Source organism: Brassica oleracea, chromosome C1 (genome assembly GCF_000695525.1).
Source record: "Brassica oleracea var. oleracea cultivar TO1000 chromosome C1, BOL, whole genome shotgun sequence".
Lineage (NCBI taxonomy): Eukaryota > Viridiplantae > Streptophyta > Magnoliopsida > Brassicales > Brassicaceae > Brassica > Brassica oleracea.
The window spans coordinates 41297693-41316810 of record NC_027748.1 but is presented as its reverse complement, the minus strand read 5'-3'; the positions used below and the strand labels follow the sequence as shown (position 1 = coordinate 41316810).

The following is a 19118-nucleotide window of genomic DNA, read 5'->3' as shown; positions in this document are numbered from 1 at the left end:
TCCCATGTATGATTCTTCTGATGAGACTCCACGTCTCTCGTTGCAACATGCCATTTCCCAGACTCGGGACTAGAAACAGCTTCCATGTAAGTAGATAACGCATCCACTTCCTCTGCAACCTGAAGTGCATAACCCACCATATCCTCGAAGCGATATCTCTCTAGTGGCCTGACATCAATCCTTCTTGGTTGATCTTTCAAGATGCTACGCTCTGTAGCATCAAGCGGTTGAATCTTCGTAGACTCCAATTGAACATCTTCTACACGCTCCTCTTGATTTTCTGTGTGTGTCTGCACATCGATCACTTCATGATCATCTTGCTGCTCCACCTGTTTATCAGTGCTACACTTTTCTGCTTCTGAACTGGACCCTGAGCTTCTAACCATAGATGCTTCATCGAAGACACCATTTCTGCTTAGAACCATTCGGTTTTCTGATGGAGACCAAACCATGTATACTTTGATTCCATCACCGTAGCCCATAAACACTCTTAAAAGTGAATATTCAGCAGATCTACCTGACCACACCTCAGAAGGTATCCTGCACTCGATGCCTATGTGGGGAACAAGATTTATCAAGTAGCAAGCCGTGTTAACTGCTTCATCCCAAAACCGCTTCTCCAAACCAGCACTCGAGAGCATGCACATCGTTCTCTCTAGCATTATCTTGTTTATCCATTTTGCAACACCATCTTGCTGCGGTGTTCCCATGTCTATAAGATGCTTGGCAGATGTTGCATCCTTACAAAATTGTTTAAACTCTTCCGAGCAGAGTTCCAAACCAATATCAGAATGAAGCATATCTTGCTTCGACAGATGTTGCATCCCACGCTCACCCATATGTCCAAGCCTCATATGCCATAGCTTAGTCATATCTTCAATACTCTTTCTTTTGATATACGGTGGAGATTAAAAGTAAAATATATAAACGCTCTAGATTAAAACCACCAGACGCGGGAAAATACCACTTATAACCGGCGACCCAAACTAACTCTTCTGTCTGAACCGGCCAATTTAAGATTCAAGTTAAACCCTCTAGGCAAGACAGAGTGTTTCGTTTCACAGCAAAAGGAAAAACCCAGATTCTTCACATCGTCGTGACTTCTGTTTCTCGTCTCCCATCTTCTTCGCGAATCCGATTTGCAGGTCTTAGGCGTCTCTGTTTCTTTCTCAGCAACTTGGTCGATTTCTAGGTTAGTACCATCACTTAAAAAAGTTCGGTTTCTCATTGCTCGCTTCCTCGAATTTGTACCGGTTCGGTTCGGTTCGGTTTGGCTCACGCTTCAAATTTGTTCAATACAATTCCATAAATCAATTATGTTCATAAGATTATCTATGTTCGTGTTTTATTCAGAATTGGTTCTCAGTCTGATCTATTCTTTAGTGTTTGGTTTTGATTAAGAAAACTTATTTAAAAATGTGGTTTGTGTTGCAGATGGTTCTATGCATGTTGCTGAGAATCACATATTAGAGAAGGCCATCTTAGACATGGGAATACAAACTCTTATATGGCAAGTGACGAAGAAAGCATTCACTGGAGGCATTATAGGGCTCACCATTTCAGATAGGTTTTGTAGCGTTGTTCCTGTGAGAGGAGACTCCATGTCTCCCACATTCAATCCCCAGCGAGATTCTTATTTAGGTAAATTGTTTTTTTGGGGAAATAGATGTTTATGTTCTGGTTAATAGATGTTTTGTTGTTGGTGGTGGTGCAGATGATTATGTTCTCGTGGACAAATTTTGCCTTAGGGATTACAAGTTTGCGCGTGGTGATGTTGTAGTGTTCAGGTATGTTCCCTCTAGTGCTGAGCTACTTTTGAGAAGATAACTAACTATATACTGTATTGAGTGATACTTGATTACATGATGGTCTTTTGCTTTTGTTCTTTTCTTGGATGCTTACATCACTCACAAGTGTTGTTTACACTAATTCACTAGAGGCTTGTGTTGTAACAATTGTGAGAATGAACAGATGCGGAAACAGATGAATAAAAGCGATGTAACTACGACACGGATATTTAACGTGGTTCACCCCTAGGGCTACATCCACGGGCAAAGAGAGATCTTATTATTGGAGACGATATTGAGCTTACGGAGTGCAAGTTCAGGGTTACTTCGAATACAAGATATATATAGTAACATCTCGCATCTAAAATCCTAGACTAAACGGACTCATGGGCTTAAGCCCACGATCAGATGTAACATCCATAATAACTTGATGCAACGCTCTTGATGCAACAGAGTCGGTATGATGTACGTGATGTAACATCTATCGCCTAGATGTAACATCCATCGCCTAGATGTAACATCCAGATTCAAGGCATATCAACAGGTGGTGGTGCAGATGATTATGTTCTCGTGGACAAATTTTGCCTTAGGGATTACAAGTTTGCGCGTGGTGATGTTGTAGTGTTCAGGTATGTTCCCTCTAGTGCTGAGCTACTTTTGAGAAGATAACTAACTATATACTGTATTGAGTGATACTTGATTACATGATGGTCTTTTGCTTTTGTTCTTTTCTTGGATGCTTACATCACTCACAAGTGTTGTTTACACTAATTCACTAGAGGCTTGTCCCTAATTTCTCAAATCGATTTGGGGATTTTTCTTGTGATGTGAGGAGATGGTAAAGACGAAGTTCACAAGGAATGGAAGGGAGGTAATGATTTTCGGAGCGATGAGGAATTTCGATTACAGGAGTGACGAAGCGATTCAAGAGTCGAAGAAGGGTGGAGAACGCGATGCTTCTGTGAGTTTGTCATCGCCGGAGAGATCGAGGATCCGTAAAAGCGTTGAAGGGATATCGATGTTGGTATCTACAGAGGCGTCGAAGGCGTCGAAGACAAGGCGGGGAACTTCATATGGGTCGCCTGCGTCATCTCCGGAGAAGACCACGAGGCGGGGAACTTCATATGGGTCGCCTGCGTCATCTCCGGAGAAGACCACGAGGCGGGGAACTTCATATGGGTCGCCTGCGTCATCTCCGGAGAAGACCACGAGGCGGGGAACTTCATATGGGTCGCCTGCGTCATCTCCGGAGAAGACCACGAGGCGGGGAACTTCATATGGGTCGCCTGCGTCATCTCCGGAGAAGACCACGAGGCGGGGAACTTCATATGGGTCGCCTGCGTCATCTCCGGAGAAGACCACGAGGCGGGGAACTTCATATGGGTCGCCTGCGTCATCTCCGGAGAAGACCACGAGGCGGGGAACTTCATATGGGTCGCCTGCGTCATCTCCGGAGAAGACCACGAGGCGGGGAACTTCATATGGGTCGCCTGCGTCATCTCCGGAGAAGACCACGAGGCGGGGAACTTCATATGGGTCGCCATCTCCGGAGAAGGCCACGAGGCGTGGTTCAACTCTGTCTCCTAGAGTTGCGAAGAGGCAGAAGGTAAATGTGACTTCTTTTGGTGATGACAGAGAAGAATGGCCAGAGACTGAGATGTTGGCATCAACAGTTGCGAAGAAGACAAGGCGGGGAACTTCATATGGTGGGTCGTCTGTGTCTCCTAGACAATCGAAGAAGCAGAAGGTAAACTTAGAGAAGAGTCTAGGTGATGATGGTGATGAGAGAGAAGAATTTCTCCAGATTGTGGTGCACGAGTTCGAGCCGATGGAAGCCCATCTTTTTAATAAAAAAGCTATATAAAACGCGTCGTTTCATTCATTTGTCTTTTAACTCGGCTTCGAAGAGAATAAAAGAAACTGTGTTCGTAAATCTATTGCAAAGTCCACTAGCTCAGTGGCAAAAATCCCTACCATTAAACCCGAGTACACGAGTTCGACCCGTTGGAAACACATATTTTTAATAAAAAACCTATATAAACGACGTCGTTTGTCTTTAATCAAACAAAGATATGAAACGACGTCGTATGCTTTAACACCCGAAATTAACATCCGCTTATTTATCTGTTAACTCGGTTAACGGTGTGTTAATATGGTCAGTCAATCGTAAGTTTCTTAATAAACTAAAAAAGTCAACAAAAGTTCACAGTTTTATTGGCTAGCCGATATGTCCAGGTTTCTTTTGGCAATTTCTCTAAAGTTCAATGTTTTTTTGGCCGATTTCTCTCGGAATTAAAAGTGTGACGTCTCAGTGATAACATACTTGTGTTTGTATCGTTTTCTTACAATTGTTTTGTTCGTTTAAAATCCAATCATTTCATTCGTTATGTCTTAGGACAGTGGGGGAATCTATCTCCAAATCCGACACCGAGTTTAGTTTATGAGTAAAATAATTGATCACTAGTGTGTAGTGGCCTTTTGGTAATTACATATCATTTCATGGGTAAAGACTTACACAACGTGTCCCGTTAGCTCCTTAGATTCTCTGCGTTTTGAAACTGATGCTTCGAACTCTGTTTCAAACTTTCAAAACCGTACTCAATTAAATAAGAGAGATGTTACAGCTAAAGGCTCGTCTGTTTCGAAACTGGAAATTTTAAAATAAAACCAAAAAAAAAAAACTCGTCGAGAAGAACATCTTGCCCACCTTCTTCTTTTGTGTCAATTTATAAAACGTCGTGGGTTCTTTCTTATCTTCTGTTCTTTAATGGCTTCTATGATTTTCGTTGGTGGCTGTTCTAGTTTCTCAAGGGCCCCCTTAGTGTGATCTGATTGGTCCTTTTTGTTTTGGAGATATTTTCTCTCTTGGTGGCACCATTGCGGAGACACAGAAAGCCTTATTCTTTAGGTTTCAATAATGTGGAACCACGACAGAGATGAAGAACTTTCTCTGTTCCTTGAGATGCGTCGACGTGAGAAAGAACACAGAGGAGAATCTCTCATAGCAGGTTCGTCCCCGTGTACATAATATATCTTTCTATATATGTAAACGTGTGTAATTCCTCATTTGAATGTAGAGTCTCTTGAATGTATCTGTGTCTCGGCAATGGTGCTTTACTTTTGTTCTGTCTCTTTTTAGGTTCTGATAATATTAGTATGAACGGAGCGTTGACGACTGCTGTGTCCGCGGCGCTCTCTGGTATCTACTCCGAAACGGTGTCGTCTCAACGTTATCCTCTCCGGAGAACCGCCGCTGAGAATTTCTTGTACTCAGAGAATGAGAAATCTGATTACGATTGGTAAAGGTTCCCACTTTATAGTATCGACTCAAGTATCATAAACTTGGAAGCAAAGCATAGTGAAACCGAATGGTTTGGTCTTGCCTTCTTTGATGGATCACTGGTCTGATAATCTATCATCTTTGTTGCTGTTCTTGTCTCTTTGTTCAGGCTGCTTACACCTCCAGGCACGCCACAGTTTGAGAAAGAGTCACACAGGAGCGTAATGAATCAGAGTGATGCTCCCAACTCTCGCCCCACGGTTCTTAAATCTCGGGTATGAAACTTGTTAGACACAACTGAATTCATTTTGGTTATTTTCTAATTATAACTCTTGTTTGGTTCTTCAGCTTGGGAACTGTGGTGAAGAGATGATCTCAGGGAACAATATTAAGACCCAAATGTCCTCGTTCTCCGGACCGAGCTCTGTAGCTGGACTCAAAAGACCATCTTCATCATGTAGCTCAAGGTCAACGAGTAGACCATCCACACCAACCAGAAAGTCAACGACTAGACCTTCCACACCGACCAGAAGGTCTACAACTACAACCACCTCCACAACAAGGCCTGTGACCACCACCAGAGCTTCAACCTCTAGATCCTCAACACCCAACTCACGTGCCACCTTATCTGCCGCCCGTGCTACTGCCTCTACATCGGCTCCACGCACCACAACATCAACCGGTTCAGCTAGATCAGCTACTCCAACTCGGTCTAAAACTCAGCCATCGTCTGCACCTTCTAAAAAACCTCTATCAAGGCCGGCCACACCTACCCGCAGACCTTCAACCCCGACCGGTCCATCAATAGTTTCCAGTAAAGCTCCCTCTCGAGGAACTTCTCCGACTCCAACTGTGAAGTCGTCAAGGCCGCCAGAGATGCCTGGTTTCTCTTTAGAAGCCCCACCGAATCTGAGGACCACTTTACCAAACAGACCAGCCTTAGCTTCAAGAGGCAGACCTGGAGTAGCCTCTGCACCAGGCTCAAGATCGTCTTCCATAGAACGCGGCAGTGGTGGCATGGGACATTCAAGAAGGCAATCTTGTTCTCCTTCCAGAGGTCATGCGCCTATTGGAAACACCAACGGGAGCCTCCCTGGTGCACGTGTGCGAGGAAAGGCTAACAACGATAGCTTTAGCCCTGTGGCTATGGGAAATAAAATGGTCGAGAGAGTGGTGAATATGAGGAAACTAGGTCCACCAAGGCTAACAGAGAACGGTGGTCGAGGAAACGTGAAATCCAACTCAGCTTTTAACAACCTTGGGTATGGGAGAAACCTCTCCAAGAGCTCCATCGATATGGCCTTAAGACATATGGTAACATCACTCTTTTACAATGTTCCGTTTTAGTGTTCTGTAGTAAGCACCGTGCTTATGGTTTTCTACGTGCGTAGGATATAAGACGAGGCATGACAGGGAACCTCCGGCCGCTGGTGACGAAAGTTCCGGCGTCAGCAATGTACAGCGTGAGAAGCCGGTCGACTAGTGTCACGAACTCTCCGGTAGCTACGAGCAGTACTATCAGCTCATCAGAACTGAGTATTGACAATATCAACATTTTGTGCTTAGATGGGAACGAGGCTGAAAACGATGATCTTCTCAGCGAGAGAAGCTATTCTTGACCGCTAATTAAATATATAACCTATGTTCTTGCTTTGTTACCATGCTTAAATAACGTGTTTCTAGAGATAATGAAACGTATCAAAACAACTCTTGAGCATGTTTAAGTCGTTATGGAATTTTGATGAATGTCCAATGGTAGATTTCTAGTTTCTATGGCTTTAGACAAAAGGTCTTTGCATCGATCTTAACAACCACTTTATGAAGAAGTCTATCTCTAAATCTACACTGGAGGATCCTATATAAAGACCAGCTTGCTGCAGTTTACATTTGTAATTCAAAATCAAATAAAGTTGTTTACCTATAATCAAATTATTTTTAGTTTTGAAAATCAAAGTTCATCTATGTGCAATCAATCACCCACAAGGTCAAAGTCATCTATTTTTTTTTTTGTCACGAAAACTAACTTCGTTAATGCAAATCTAGTTTGGTGGTGGCAATAAAACTCCAACCACCTCTTGTTCAAACATGGACAAGGCCTGTTTTGCAATACAATCTGCTTCTACATTCCTCAAACGAGGAATCCAACCAAAAACAACAAACTCAAAGTCTACTGATAAGCGGGTGATATCTTCGACGATCCCATATATCTCCATCGGTGGCATCTTACTAGTAATTGCCATGATTAGTTGGGCTGAATCAGCTTCGAATTGCACTTCCTTAACACCTAGCCTTCGATTAGCCAACACTGCATCTCTGAGCGCTAAACTCTCAGCAACAAGGACCGATGAGACAAAGCTTGTTTCTCTCTGCCCTATGGACTTCTCTCCTGCGGTCGTCATTACCCAACTCAAGCCTGCATTCCAGTTTTGCTCAGACCACACCGCATCCGATCTTACTACCGTTTCAACCTGTACTGGCGGCGCTTAAGGAGTCAGTTGTGGCTTTTTCCCATTTTTCTCTTGCGCCTCAGCCCATTCCTTGGCTGCGATGATGGCTTAGGATACTGTATCCGCTGGATTCCCAGCATAGTTTTCAAAGGTGTATGGGACCAAAGGTGCGACTCCCCTCTAAGACCGTCTAAGGTGTCTCCTCTCATATCTTGATAGTCGCACCGTCTCCCAGCATATCCGCTGGTCCTTGCTTTCCACATCGACCACATGATCCATGGGACCAAAGGTGTATTGGTGATTCGCGTTGGGGGGAGACATTTTTGTCCTTGAATGTCAGGCCAATCTGCTCTCAAATCTGTCAATCTGCTAACCTCAAAGCTTCCATCGAGAGGGGAAAGATTTCATACGTCTCTCGCAAAAGGGCAATGAAAAAGAAGATGATTGATAGATTCTGAGTTCCCACACCGCTTGCAATTCGGGTTCACATTAATGTGTCTTTGGAGGAGTCTCTCTCCCACTGGCAGAATCCCTTTTAAGCTTTTCCATGTAAACATCTTAACTTTAGGAGCTAGCTTTAGGTTCCAGACTGTTTTTCTCCAATCAAACTCAATAGTGGGTTCATCTGCAAGAATTTATGCCGTCGCCTCTGTCATTGCTACGTGATACCCTGTTTTAACAGAGTACTCGTCCGTTTTTGTTCCTAACCATCTCAGAATATCAGGCGCTCCTCTACTACTTGGTTGCAGCTGCAAGATGCGCTCCTCTTCAAAGGGCAATATCGCCTGGATTAAGTTTCTATTCCACTTTCCCGTGTCTTCTTGAATGAGGTCTCGCACCACCATCATTGAGGTTTCTCGCGTTGCTGGCCCCATGGGTCTTAGAGGGGAGTCTAGACTCAGCCATGGATCCTCCCATATCTTGATAGTCGCACCGTCTCCCACTATCCAGCCTAGGCTTTTGACTAGAAGATTCCTTCCCACTAGCACACTTTGCCACCCGTGAGAGGCGGAGCTCGGAGCAGAGCAACACAAAAGGTTCCCTTCCGGACAATATTTAGAGAGCAGGATTCTGCCTAGTAAGCCTTTCGGTTTCTCTAGCAGCCTCCAACTAATCTTTGCCAAGAAAGCCTCGTTGAAAGCCTCAACATCCCTGACTCCAAGTCCTCCATTACTCTTAGATAGCATCATTTTCGACCAAGTTAACCAGGCCATTTTTCGGGTTTTTTTACTATCATCCCACCAAAAACGGGTGAGTGTTGACTGAATTCTCGTACATAGAGATCCCGGAAGTTTGAAACAAGTCATGGCGTAGGACGGTACCGGTGTAAGGACACTCTGTAGCATCACTAGCTTACCGGCTGTTGACAGATAGCGATTTAGAACAACTCATTTGTGACTTGTGAGGATAAGGCGTCTTCACGTTTAGAGAATGACCAAGTAGTTATGTGCAATCACTCCACCAAATCGTGTGAATATTATAATTTTTTATTATGATTACTTTTAATACATATAAATAAAGATTGGTCAAATTTGTTTTTATATATTTTTTGTCTCTATCAATAAGGTGGACTTTTGCAATTTTGTTTGTGTAGTGCACATAAATAAATTTTGGCGCGTTTCTTGGGAAATGATGTCATATGCAATCTCAAAATTCGATTTCAGACTGACATCGACGAAGTAAACGAATAGTTAAACAGAAGAGCATCATATAAAGATGACGTTAAAACATAATTTTCGTTTTGAATTATCTCTTTGGGTGATTTCATTCTATGCGTAACGATGACGTCAAGTAAAGGGTATTTCGATGACGTTTTTTTTTTTTTTCAAAATTTGAAATGTTGACAAACTTTCTTGAGATGAAAAGAAAAAAAATGCACGTGGTAGAGTCTCAACGGCGACAATAATAAGTTAATAACGACGCGAAGTTAATGTGCCGTGTAGTTTGGTACTCGAGCATTAACTTATCACCTATCAACTTTTATGTTAAAACTTACTGAAAGTACAGAAGTTTGGGGTATTTTACTGATTGTACCACGTTAGATAATAATTTAAAAGTTTCAAAGTAACAAATAGCACATTTATGGTGAAAATGAAAGTTTGTTTGACAAATTGCATGGTCATATAATTCACAAAATTGCATATAATTCAATCAAGTTTGGCTTTATGTTATTTACTTTTTAATACTAAGTACATCAAACTATAATTTTTATTTTTATTACAAATGATGATCATATGCGATATTGATGAATAACTTCAACACTTTCACGACAAAACTGTTCCTAAACCACTTATTTCGAAAAATACTTATACGACATTTTCAATGGATAAGAAGCACAAACGGTTTTGCCTACAATATTCTGAAACTTCCGATCAATTAGCATTTCGTAATTTGTAGTCTAAGACTCAAACTTCAGATAGGGTGTAAAAGGTTTAAATCTTGACCAGGCCACAATAAATTCACACAGCTTTATGTGCTTAGCATGAAATAAAACATTGTGGCCACAAACTATCATATTAAGAGATTTTGGTATTTTAAAAGCTTTTACAATTTATATTAATTTTGACGCATGAAGCTTAATGTTTTGCGAGTTTTATGGCGACAGAGCACATTATAACAAAATAGCTCATTGATATTATTATTTTCTAAATTTTACTCCAATTAATAAGACTTTTATAGTCTCGTCGTCGTGTACCTGTCACTATCAATCAGAACACAGCAGCCGGACAAAAACAAATTAAAAAAAGAACAACAGAAATTGAAGAAACACCTTTTTAGCGTATAGACACTGTTCATGGTCCTATCTGGTGGGTTTGGTTTGGTTTAATGTATTGCCATCCTCACCAAAAAGTTGGAAAACAAAAAAAGAAAAGCAAAACTCATGAGATACTCTCTGATCAAACTCTTTGATCTTTCTTCGTGTGCGATATGGCTTTTCCCCCACTAAGCAACAGCTACACCTAATCTTCTTCTTCTTCCAGAATCTGTATTCAGGTCAAACTTGAGGTTCTTGTCGGAAAATTTCAGTTATTTTCTCTATCAAAACAGGTTCTTGATTTGAGTTCTTGATTTGAGCTTCCTCTGTTCTTCGAGTGATTCTTGTATATCTTCTCAGGGTTTGTGATGCACTTTAATTGCTTTGGACTTCTTGATATGTGCAAAGGAAATGATCATCTTGGACAAAAAGAAGCTGAAGGTATATATATTTATACAAATGTTCTCTACATGATTTTACGGTTATTCAAATTCCATATCAAATTCGTTTCTTGTTTTTTTTTCTTCACGTACCTGTGGTTGACCAAAAATAGTTTTACTCACTTTCTTCTTGATCTCTTTTTCTTTAAATGATTCAGAGATTTGCACCAACAATGTGAGAGTCTTTTCGTATAACTCATTAAGATCAGCCACAGATAATTTCCATCCAACCAATAGAATCGGTGGTGGTGGCTTTGGTGTTGTCTTCAGGGTGAGAAACAATAATCTTTAAAAGCTTTAATCTCAAATGTTTGTTTGTTTGTTTGTTTTGATGTTTCTTGGTGAAATCTTTGTAGGGAGTACTGAGAGATGGCACACAAGTAGCTGTGAAATCACTTTCAGCGGAATCAAAACAAGGCACACGCGAGTTCTTGACCGAGATCAACTTGATTTCCAACATTCATCATCCTAACCTTGTTAACCTCATTGGCTGCTGCGTCGAAGGACACAATAGGATTCTTGTCTATGAGTACCTTGAGAACAATAGTCTTTCTAGTGTTTTGCTTGGTAACGTTTTGTTTTCTGATTCTCCTCTACAAATGTCACACTCTTTGTCTTCTGATGTTGTTTGAGTGTTTTTTTTAGGTTCGAGGAGTAAGTATGTTCCTCTTGATTGGTCCAAACGTGCTGCTATTTGCGTTGGGACAGCTTCTGGTTTAGCTTTCTTGCACGAGGAAGTGGAGCCTCCGGTTGTTCACCGCGACATCAAGGCGAGTAATGTCTTACTAGACAGAAACTTTTCTCCCAAGATTGGAGATTTTGGTCTTGCAAAGCTTTTTCCTGACAATGTCACTCATGTCAGTACCAGAGTCGCTGGAACAGTGTAAGAAAACGTTTTCCTTAAACGTATTGTTTCCATATATAGATAACTTATGAAACTGAGGTTACAGGGGATACTTGGCTCCTGAATACGCACTTCTAGGCCAGTTAACAAAAAAGGCAGACGTTTACAGCTTTGGGATACTTGTGCTTGAAGTCATTAGTGGTGGTAGTAGCAGCAGAGCCGCCTTTACAGACGAGTTCTTGGTTCTGGTCGAATGGGTAAAGCTATAAACTCTAATACCTTAACACCAGGACCGGTCACCCAAAATTTGAAAAAATATATATAGATATAGGCCTCCAAATTTGTAAATAATTTTTTTATTATTGAAATATTTACTAAATCGTCTACAGAACCCAAAATCTCAGGGCAGACCCTGCTTAGCACACACAATATAACCATGTAAATGTGATCAAAGGTTTATGGTTAATCTGTGGTTTGGTAGGTATGGAAGTTGAGAGAAGAAGGGAGGCTACTAGAGTGCGTGGATCCAGACCTAACCAAGTTTCCACAAGACGAAGTAATACGGTTCATCAAAGTAGCTCTTTTCTGCACTCAAGCTGCGGCACAGAAGAGACCAAACATGAAGCAAGTGGTGGAGATGCTTAGCAGGAAAGAGATTAACCTCAACGAGGCAGCCTTAACGGAACCTGGTGTCTATAGAGGTGTCAACAAGGGGCGCAACCACCGTGGCCTTGGTCTTAGAGGTGGCACCTCACAGGAGAGCTCATCAACACAAGGTTACAAAGGGAAAAGTTCAGCGGCTCCTCAAGGGTCGTCTTCGGCTTCAGTTATTACATTTCAGAGCATTACAGAGATGGCTCCTAGATGATGATGATGATTCTTTCTGTTGGTAGAGCAGATATATTTCTATTCTTGAGTACATTGATTAGCTTCTGATGTATTAGTATAGTATCTTCATATACATGCCATGAGAAAATAATGATGATTGTGTTGCTTGGGCTGCAAAACAAACACAAGCCCAGGTCTACTCCTACCAGTTCACCAAAATGTTTGTTGAGAATGTGTACACTGATGGATGAATCAATCTCACAATATTGACAATGTGATCTTGTCACAACATAGCAATTGGCAATAAACAGAATAAGGACTAACAATTTCGGTTTGCCCTAACTCAACTGGTTCACTAAGTCTCCTCCAGTAACCGGCCTAACCAGCAATCACAAATATTCCTGATCTGAACATTGCAAAATCTTGATCTTTCCAAGAATCATCTATACAGATAAAAAGCTGATGAGTCTTGCCCGGTAACCAGTGTCTTCACTTGATGAGCGACCCCAAGAAATGTGTATCTTGGATGCTTAGATAGTAAGAAAATAAGTGTACGAGTTCTGAAGCTTATACTTAACAATATTTTAGGACAAAACACCAAAGATGCCCCCATCTGGGACCAATGTCAGTTTAGTTGTGTCACATTTCAATACGTCCCAAAGGCCAGCTGTGTGTTAAACTATAATTGGCATGAAGTATGATTTGCAACATTCTTTTGAATCTGAATGATTGGAATTTTAATATATATCAATCATATCAATAATGAGATACGTATAATATACGTCAAAGAATGAAGTATAATACTAGGAACAATTTGTATGTACCTAACTATGCTTTCAATTGTTAAAGTAGTATAATACTAGGAACAATTTGTATGTACCTAACTATGCTTTCAGTTGTTAAAGTCAAGATGCTTCCCATATCTTAACAGTGAGAGATGTTGTGTGGATGAAAAATGTAGGTGGACTTATTCAAACCTTTATTTTCTTGCCTTTGATTTCCAAATCAATTACTGTGTCCTAGAATAATAAAACAATGAATGATGGATTAGACAAACTATTTTCTTACGTAAACAATTAAACAAAAGAAAACTATAAAGAAATCAAACAACTTGATCTAATAGGAAAGTGTCTCACACATCTAGAACCTATACCTCACCTTTGGCCTTTTCAAGGTGCCGTCTTAGTTAGAGGCTAAAGCAATGAAATTGTTAATTCAACACACACGTATATAAGCGTTTATCATTCGGGAGTTTTCTCTTTTAGTTACTAGTATTAAGATACCACCAAAGACGGCCTAATAAATAATAATTAACAAGGATTATATACTAGCTAGTATAATATTAGGACCATATCAAAAGAAAGATTAACAATTGCTTTTTAGAGGACCAGCTAGAAAGTATTATTCAAAACCCTCAACATGTAAATAAGGAAAAGAATAGAGACTCAAATTAATGGATAACTAGTTGATGTCCCGCATCTTGTGCGGATTAATATAACTATACATCTAACAATTTTTAATTCTAAAATTTATTTTTATAAAATAATAATAATTAAATTAGATACAAATTTAAAATTATTATAAGTTATAAAATTTTAATATTTATATTGGTAATCAATATATTAAATTATGTTATTTTGTTTCATATTTTTATTTATGTGATGTAGATTTTGGATCAAAATTTTTTTTATAGTAATAATTAAATTAGGAAATTTTGTATGTAAAATTAACACATTGTATTTGGACCGAAAAGAAATCACGTGGTACTAAAATGATTATAAAAAAAATCACAAATACTCTGGTAAAATAACAAAAGTTTAGGAGTGTTCAATCTGGTAAAATCGAACCATTCAAAACTAAACCAGACCGAAATAGAGAAAATAGTCTGGATGTGGAAGTACCGAAGATGTTATTTTCAGAAAACAACAGTATATGGATATGGTTCAATATATTAAGGGATCAAACTGAATAAAAAAAGAAACCGATTAATTTGGATACAGTAGTGTACTTATATATATATATATATATATATATATATTTTATAATAATCTATATTTGATCAATATTTTCAGTAAAAATTAGATAAATTGGCTATAATATTAGTCATTAAAATTATAAAATGAGAGAAAAGTAATGATGATATTATCGGTAGATATTGTTAATAATTTATTAATTCCTAAATATCATGATAATTATATATTAAAATATATTTTTAAAAAATATTAGTATATATATCGGTAAAATAGGTTCATGTTTATTAATTATTTTAAATATCATGATAAATATATAGATTTCAAAATAAAAAAAATTAATAATAATATCAATTAAACTAATGATTTATCCTAAAATCATGAAAAATATGACAAATAAGCAAAATCACATCATAAATAATAGTATAAATGTATTTATATATGTTCATTATTTAATAAATCCAAAAAACTAACCAAAATACCAATATGAAAACCGGACCGGACCTTAGGTCTAATCTTTATAATTACAAAAAAAAACTAATTGGAAATTCAAATCTATAAGATTAAAATCAAATGGAAATTAAAACCTATTTAAAATTTATATCTCAAATTAAATAGTTTTTCTAATTAGCTATATTTAAGCTGAATCAGATACCTAAACCGAACTCCGACCGAATTATAATCAACTGGATTATGAAGGGAAAGTCGTCAAAATGATTGAGCCCTTTAAAAATTATGGATAAATAATTGTCGTTTATTTAAACTTATGGTCCCCATTAATTAAATCACATAACGAAAATTAATAATAACATACTGAAGTCTACGTTCTCTGGCGGCTTTAAAGAACTTTTCAAAACACGACAGCTTCAACAACAAGCAAAAAAAGAACTCACAGACAAAAACTATAAGAAAACAATAAACACAGACTTCACAAACTGTTTTCTTCTCCTCCCTTCATTTCTTAAACAAAAAAATATGGATAACGTAGTCGCCAAGAAAGCCACGGCGATGTTTAACCACCGGCGTTTAAACCGCTCTCGATCATCACTGTTCACAGCGTTTGCTGCCTCAGTTATATCTCTCATCGTTTTCACGATCTTCATCGTCTCTCATGTACTGGTTAGAGACTTCTCCGAGGTTGTGACGATAGAGATCAAGACGGTCGTTCCTTACTTACCTCTGAGGTCAGAGAAAGAGCAGAGTAACTATACGATCACAGTCACGGAGAGTAACAATCTTCACGTTCTCGACGTTTTTGGAGGCAGAGACGTGTCGGAGAAGTTTCAGCAGAGAGCAACAGAGTTTTCGAGAGATGATTGCGAAGTCAACTTCATGATGACGTGGATCTCTCCCGCGGAGATGTTCGGTAAGAGAGAGATCTTGTCGGTAGAAAGCGTGTTTAAGTCTCATCCTAAAGGCTGCTTGATCATTTTATCTTCAACAATGGATTCTCCTCTAGGGTTTAGAATCTTGAAACCGTTTCTTGATCGTGGCTACAGAGTTACAGCTATAACTCCTAACTTGCCTTATCTGCTCAAGGACACGGCCGGAGAAACATGGCTCGAGGAGATTCAGACAGGGAAACGAGATCCTGGGAAGATCTCTTTAGCTCAGAACCTCTCGAACCTCATGAGACTCGCGTACTTGTTCAAGTTCGGAGGTGTTTATCTAGACACTGACATGATAGTGCTGAAGAGTTTCAAACGCTTAAGGAACGTGATCGGTGCGCAGACTCTCGAACCGGTTTCGAGAAACTGGACGAGGTTAAACAATGCGGTTTTGATCTTCGACAAGGACCATCCTCTCTTGCTAAAATGCATTGAAGAGTTCGCGTTGACTTTTAACGGAAACGTTTGGGGTCATAACGGACCGTACCTTGTCTCTAGAGTGGCTAGAGCCGTGGAAGGAAACGTGGGATATAACTTTACTGTCATGACACCTTCTGCGTTTTATTCGGTTAATTGGGTTGAGATTGAGAAGCTCTTCAAGGTTCCAAGAACAGAGAAGGACTTGAAGAGAGTTCAAGTCAAGGTTCTTGAGATGCAGAGGAGAAGCTATGGGTTGCATTTGTGGAATAAGTTTAGTAGTAAGTTTGAGATTGAAGAAGGTAGTGCCATGGATAAAATTGTTACAGATCATTGTGTGATCTGTGAGAAAGTCACTGCATCATAATACTTTGTTTCATTTTGTAAGTTCATTCCATTGTAGTATAGCTTGTTAACTGTAAATAGAAATAAAAACCTCTTGTTTGGGCTAATAAATAATCCAAACACTATTGGGCCAGGCCCATTTATTGATCAGGTGCCTGTTTTCCTGGGAAAGTGTGAAACTTTCAAACGTTACAGGGTTTGGTTTGGTTTGATTGCCTACACAGCAAAAGGTTTGTTACTTGGGAGAACACCTGAACAGGATGAAGAGCAACATCAAGATCAAAATTTTACTGTTGTAAAAATTGTAGGCGCTTTATTTTACTACCGTAGGACAACTGATATTTGTAAAGAATAATAAGAACATAAATTAAAATTTCAATACCGAAATATAAAAATAAAGAATTACAGAGTCGAGATAGTTAATCTCTTTCCTTAAATCTTTAAACGCCCCGTAGTGTGTCGGTTTCATGGCGCTCAGATTCCCATGATAAAACTGCATCATTGTTTCTGTTTACCATCACCGAAAAACAGAATCTATCGATCCTATTTCTGTGATGTACTCTCAGACTCAAAATAAAAAAAATACTAGCATAACTATTCTGAGTGGGAGAAATGTTTCTTGATTGTATGAATGTGTGTATTTTCTATAATGCTAGCAAACCCTTTTATAGAAAAATCATGAGAAGCACAAGTTTCATTTTTCAACACAAAAAATGAAACTTCCATGGTGCACTAATGGAGTCTTTAATTCTTGCAATTACTATGTGAATTTATTCCACATTTTGACCAAAAAATTAAAGAGTAAAATTATTTTTTGTTTGACCAATTCAAAGTAAATAATATACTTTAAAATGAATTTCTTTTTTATATTTTATCAATATAAAAGTTCAACATATATTTGATTTAAGTTAATGGACATGAAGTCCAACTAAAAAAACAAAACCCAAATCCAAGATCAAATATCTAATGTATGTATTTGCTAGTTTATACAAGATTCTCAAATCACACACATTAGACCTCCATTTCTCATTCAAATAAAACTTCATTTTTGACATATGAATACCTTATTCATAATGTTCAAAAAATAGTTCCAACAATCCCCCACATGAATAGAAATGATTTTAGACACTAGATGACTTGACAGACTTGACTTCCTAGACAAGAATCGACCTTAAGACTTTTGAGAGTACAAACGAAAAATCCACTGCATGATGAGTTGGTAGCAATTTTTCAGCCTTGAACCAGTCATTGTTAATAGCTATCAGATTTACTCGGCCAGGAGGTGGCCATGATGTCTTGACCCTCCCGGGCTTTGGTGTAAACCTAGACAATAGCTACAACACAACTTCATTCTCTCACATAACTAGGTTCTCTATTGTGTTCATTTTGGCCGTGAACAGTCCTGGTAATCATGAGTGAACTTGGAGAATATAGCATTTCCTTCATTCTCCTAGAAACGGCCACATTTCACACTCACAAGGTGATTTGTCATTAGCTTTGTTTAGAGGAGTATCATGTACTACTCCATTCATATCTCAAAGCTATGGACACAAATCATTAAAATCAAATGCTTATCCTATAATCCTTACATGTAGCACTGTTTAATCACCATAGGAACTGGGTATAGACCGAAGTCTTACAGTGTTTTGGGCAGACTTAGTTTGACTTAGTTGTCTCCTTGAACCTATTTCTTGGGATCTCCAGTCAGTTAGGTAGAGTTACCGCCAAACCTAATCTTAATTCACAGGCGACCCATTCCTTTAGATGATATAACAATTTGATCTCATGACACACCTTTAATATAAGGATCCTAGGTTGTCATCATAATGAACATAATCTCTTGAGATTAGCTGAGATCAATTGTCTAATGATTTTTGTCATCTTTTTTAAGATACAATTAACCATTATACACAAAACTCAGTGTATGACACTAGTTTTTTTTTCTCAAAAAAAAATCATATTGTGATAACTATCACTAAATTCATTTGGCCTCTTGCCAACAACTTTATATGGTAAGCAAAGCTTCCCCCATATTTCTTGAGATAACTTAAAAACATGCATATTTACATTTAAGATCTCTTAAGAGTTTAGAAAAATGATCTAATTTAAATGAATAAAAAGCAATTTCGAAAATTATTACAATTTTCTTGAAAAATGTGTTTCATTCTTAGAAATTCACATTTTACATACAATTATTTTCATAGTTCACTCAAGTTGATTAATAAATCCAACTTGTATGTTTTGGATCTTTTCCAAACACTTTTTTAGCAAATATACATATCATTACAAGATATTATTTTTGCCATCAAAACCACACAATTTTATATGATTATTCTCAACCATATTGACTTTAGAAACTACAAAACACATGTCAGTTTCAGTCATATTGGTTTTAGTATTTTAATTTTTTTTTTCATGGTCAATCCTTTTACAAATTGCATTTAAGCATTGACGAAATATAAATGTTTTGATCAGTATCAACAAACATTTTATTTTCTATGGCAAATGATTTATATGTGGCAGACCTCTCCCAAACTAAATTTGGGGCGTCGACTCACTAAATCCATTTCCATATATATACCTTTCGATCTCTTAAAGATCGAGATTTTATTAATCA

At 38.5% G+C, this 19118-nt stretch overlaps 3 protein-coding genes and 1 long non-coding RNA gene across 7 annotated transcripts; all 4 read left to right on the top strand.

The window, feature by feature from the left end:
• Positions 1-1014: 1014 nt before the first annotated feature.
• On the top strand, positions 1015-1779 carry LOC106324585. The gene is made up of 3 exons (XR_001266712.1): positions 1015-1192; positions 1435-1641; positions 1715-1779. It is a non-coding gene; the product is annotated as an uncharacterized LOC106324585 (long non-coding RNA).
• A 621-nt stretch (positions 1780-2400) lies between these two features.
• On the top strand, positions 2401-6803 carry LOC106323619 (mucin-5AC-like). Its single transcript, XM_013761734.1, has 6 exons — positions 2401-2416; positions 4641-4795; positions 4927-5086; positions 5237-5342; positions 5416-6381; positions 6459-6803. Exons 2-6 carry the CDS (start codon positions 4705-4707, stop codon positions 6684-6686), a joined length of 1551 nt encoding a protein of 516 aa, XP_013617188.1. The 5' UTR covers positions 2401-2416; positions 4641-4704; the 3' UTR covers positions 6687-6803.
• A 3526-nt stretch (positions 6804-10329) lies between these two features.
• On the top strand, positions 10330-12601 carry LOC106323856 (putative serine/threonine-protein kinase). Of its 4 annotated transcripts, none has more exons than XM_013762057.1 (7): positions 10330-10508; positions 10630-10710; positions 10868-10980; positions 11066-11276; positions 11355-11592; positions 11660-11810; positions 12035-12601. In XM_013762057.1, the coding sequence occupies exons 2-7, from the start codon at positions 10638-10640 to the stop codon at positions 12419-12421; spliced, it is 1173 nt and encodes a 390-aa protein (XP_013617511.1). In that variant the 5' UTR covers positions 10330-10508; positions 10630-10637; the 3' UTR covers positions 12422-12601. The 4 variants fall into 4 exon arrangements, with proteins under 4 accessions (XP_013617511.1, XP_013617471.1, XP_013617383.1 ...); XM_013762017.1 differs by having other exon boundaries at positions 10330-10520; XM_013761929.1 differs by having other exon boundaries at positions 10330-10540.
• A 2646-nt stretch (positions 12602-15247) lies between these two features.
• On the top strand, positions 15248-16673 carry LOC106297793 (lactosylceramide 4-alpha-galactosyltransferase-like). Its single transcript, XM_013733962.1, has one exon. The coding sequence runs from the start codon at positions 15327-15329 to the stop codon at positions 16521-16523; it is 1197 nt and encodes a 398-aa protein (XP_013589416.1). The 5' UTR covers positions 15248-15326; the 3' UTR covers positions 16524-16673.
• Positions 16674-19118: the final 2445 nt, after the last annotated feature.

Bases quoted from the DNA above. Each gene is read 5' to 3' on its own strand.
- LOC106323619 (XM_013761734.1), top strand. From the start codon at position 4,705: ATGTGGAACCACGACAGAGATGAAGAACTTTCTCTGTTCCTTGAGATG. The intron at 4,796-4,926 runs GTTCGTCCCCGT...GTCTCTTTTTAG, and splicing joins AGGAGAATCTCTCATAGCAG to GTTCTGATAATATTAGTATG. The intron at 6,382-6,458 runs GTAACATCACTC...CTACGTGCGTAG, and splicing joins ATATGGCCTTAAGACATATG to GATATAAGACGAGGCATGAC.
- LOC106323856 (XM_013762057.1), top strand. From the start codon at position 10,638: ATGCACTTTAATTGCTTTGGACTTCTTGATATGTGCAAAGGAAATGAT. The intron at 10,711-10,867 runs GTATATATATTT...TAAATGATTCAG, and splicing joins TGGACAAAAAGAAGCTGAAG to AGATTTGCACCAACAATGTG. The intron at 11,593-11,659 runs GTAAGAAAACGT...CTGAGGTTACAG, and splicing joins ACCAGAGTCGCTGGAACAGT to GGGATACTTGGCTCCTGAAT.
- LOC106297793 (XM_013733962.1), top strand. From the start codon at position 15,327: ATGGATAACGTAGTCGCCAAGAAAGCCACGGCGATGTTTAACCACCGG.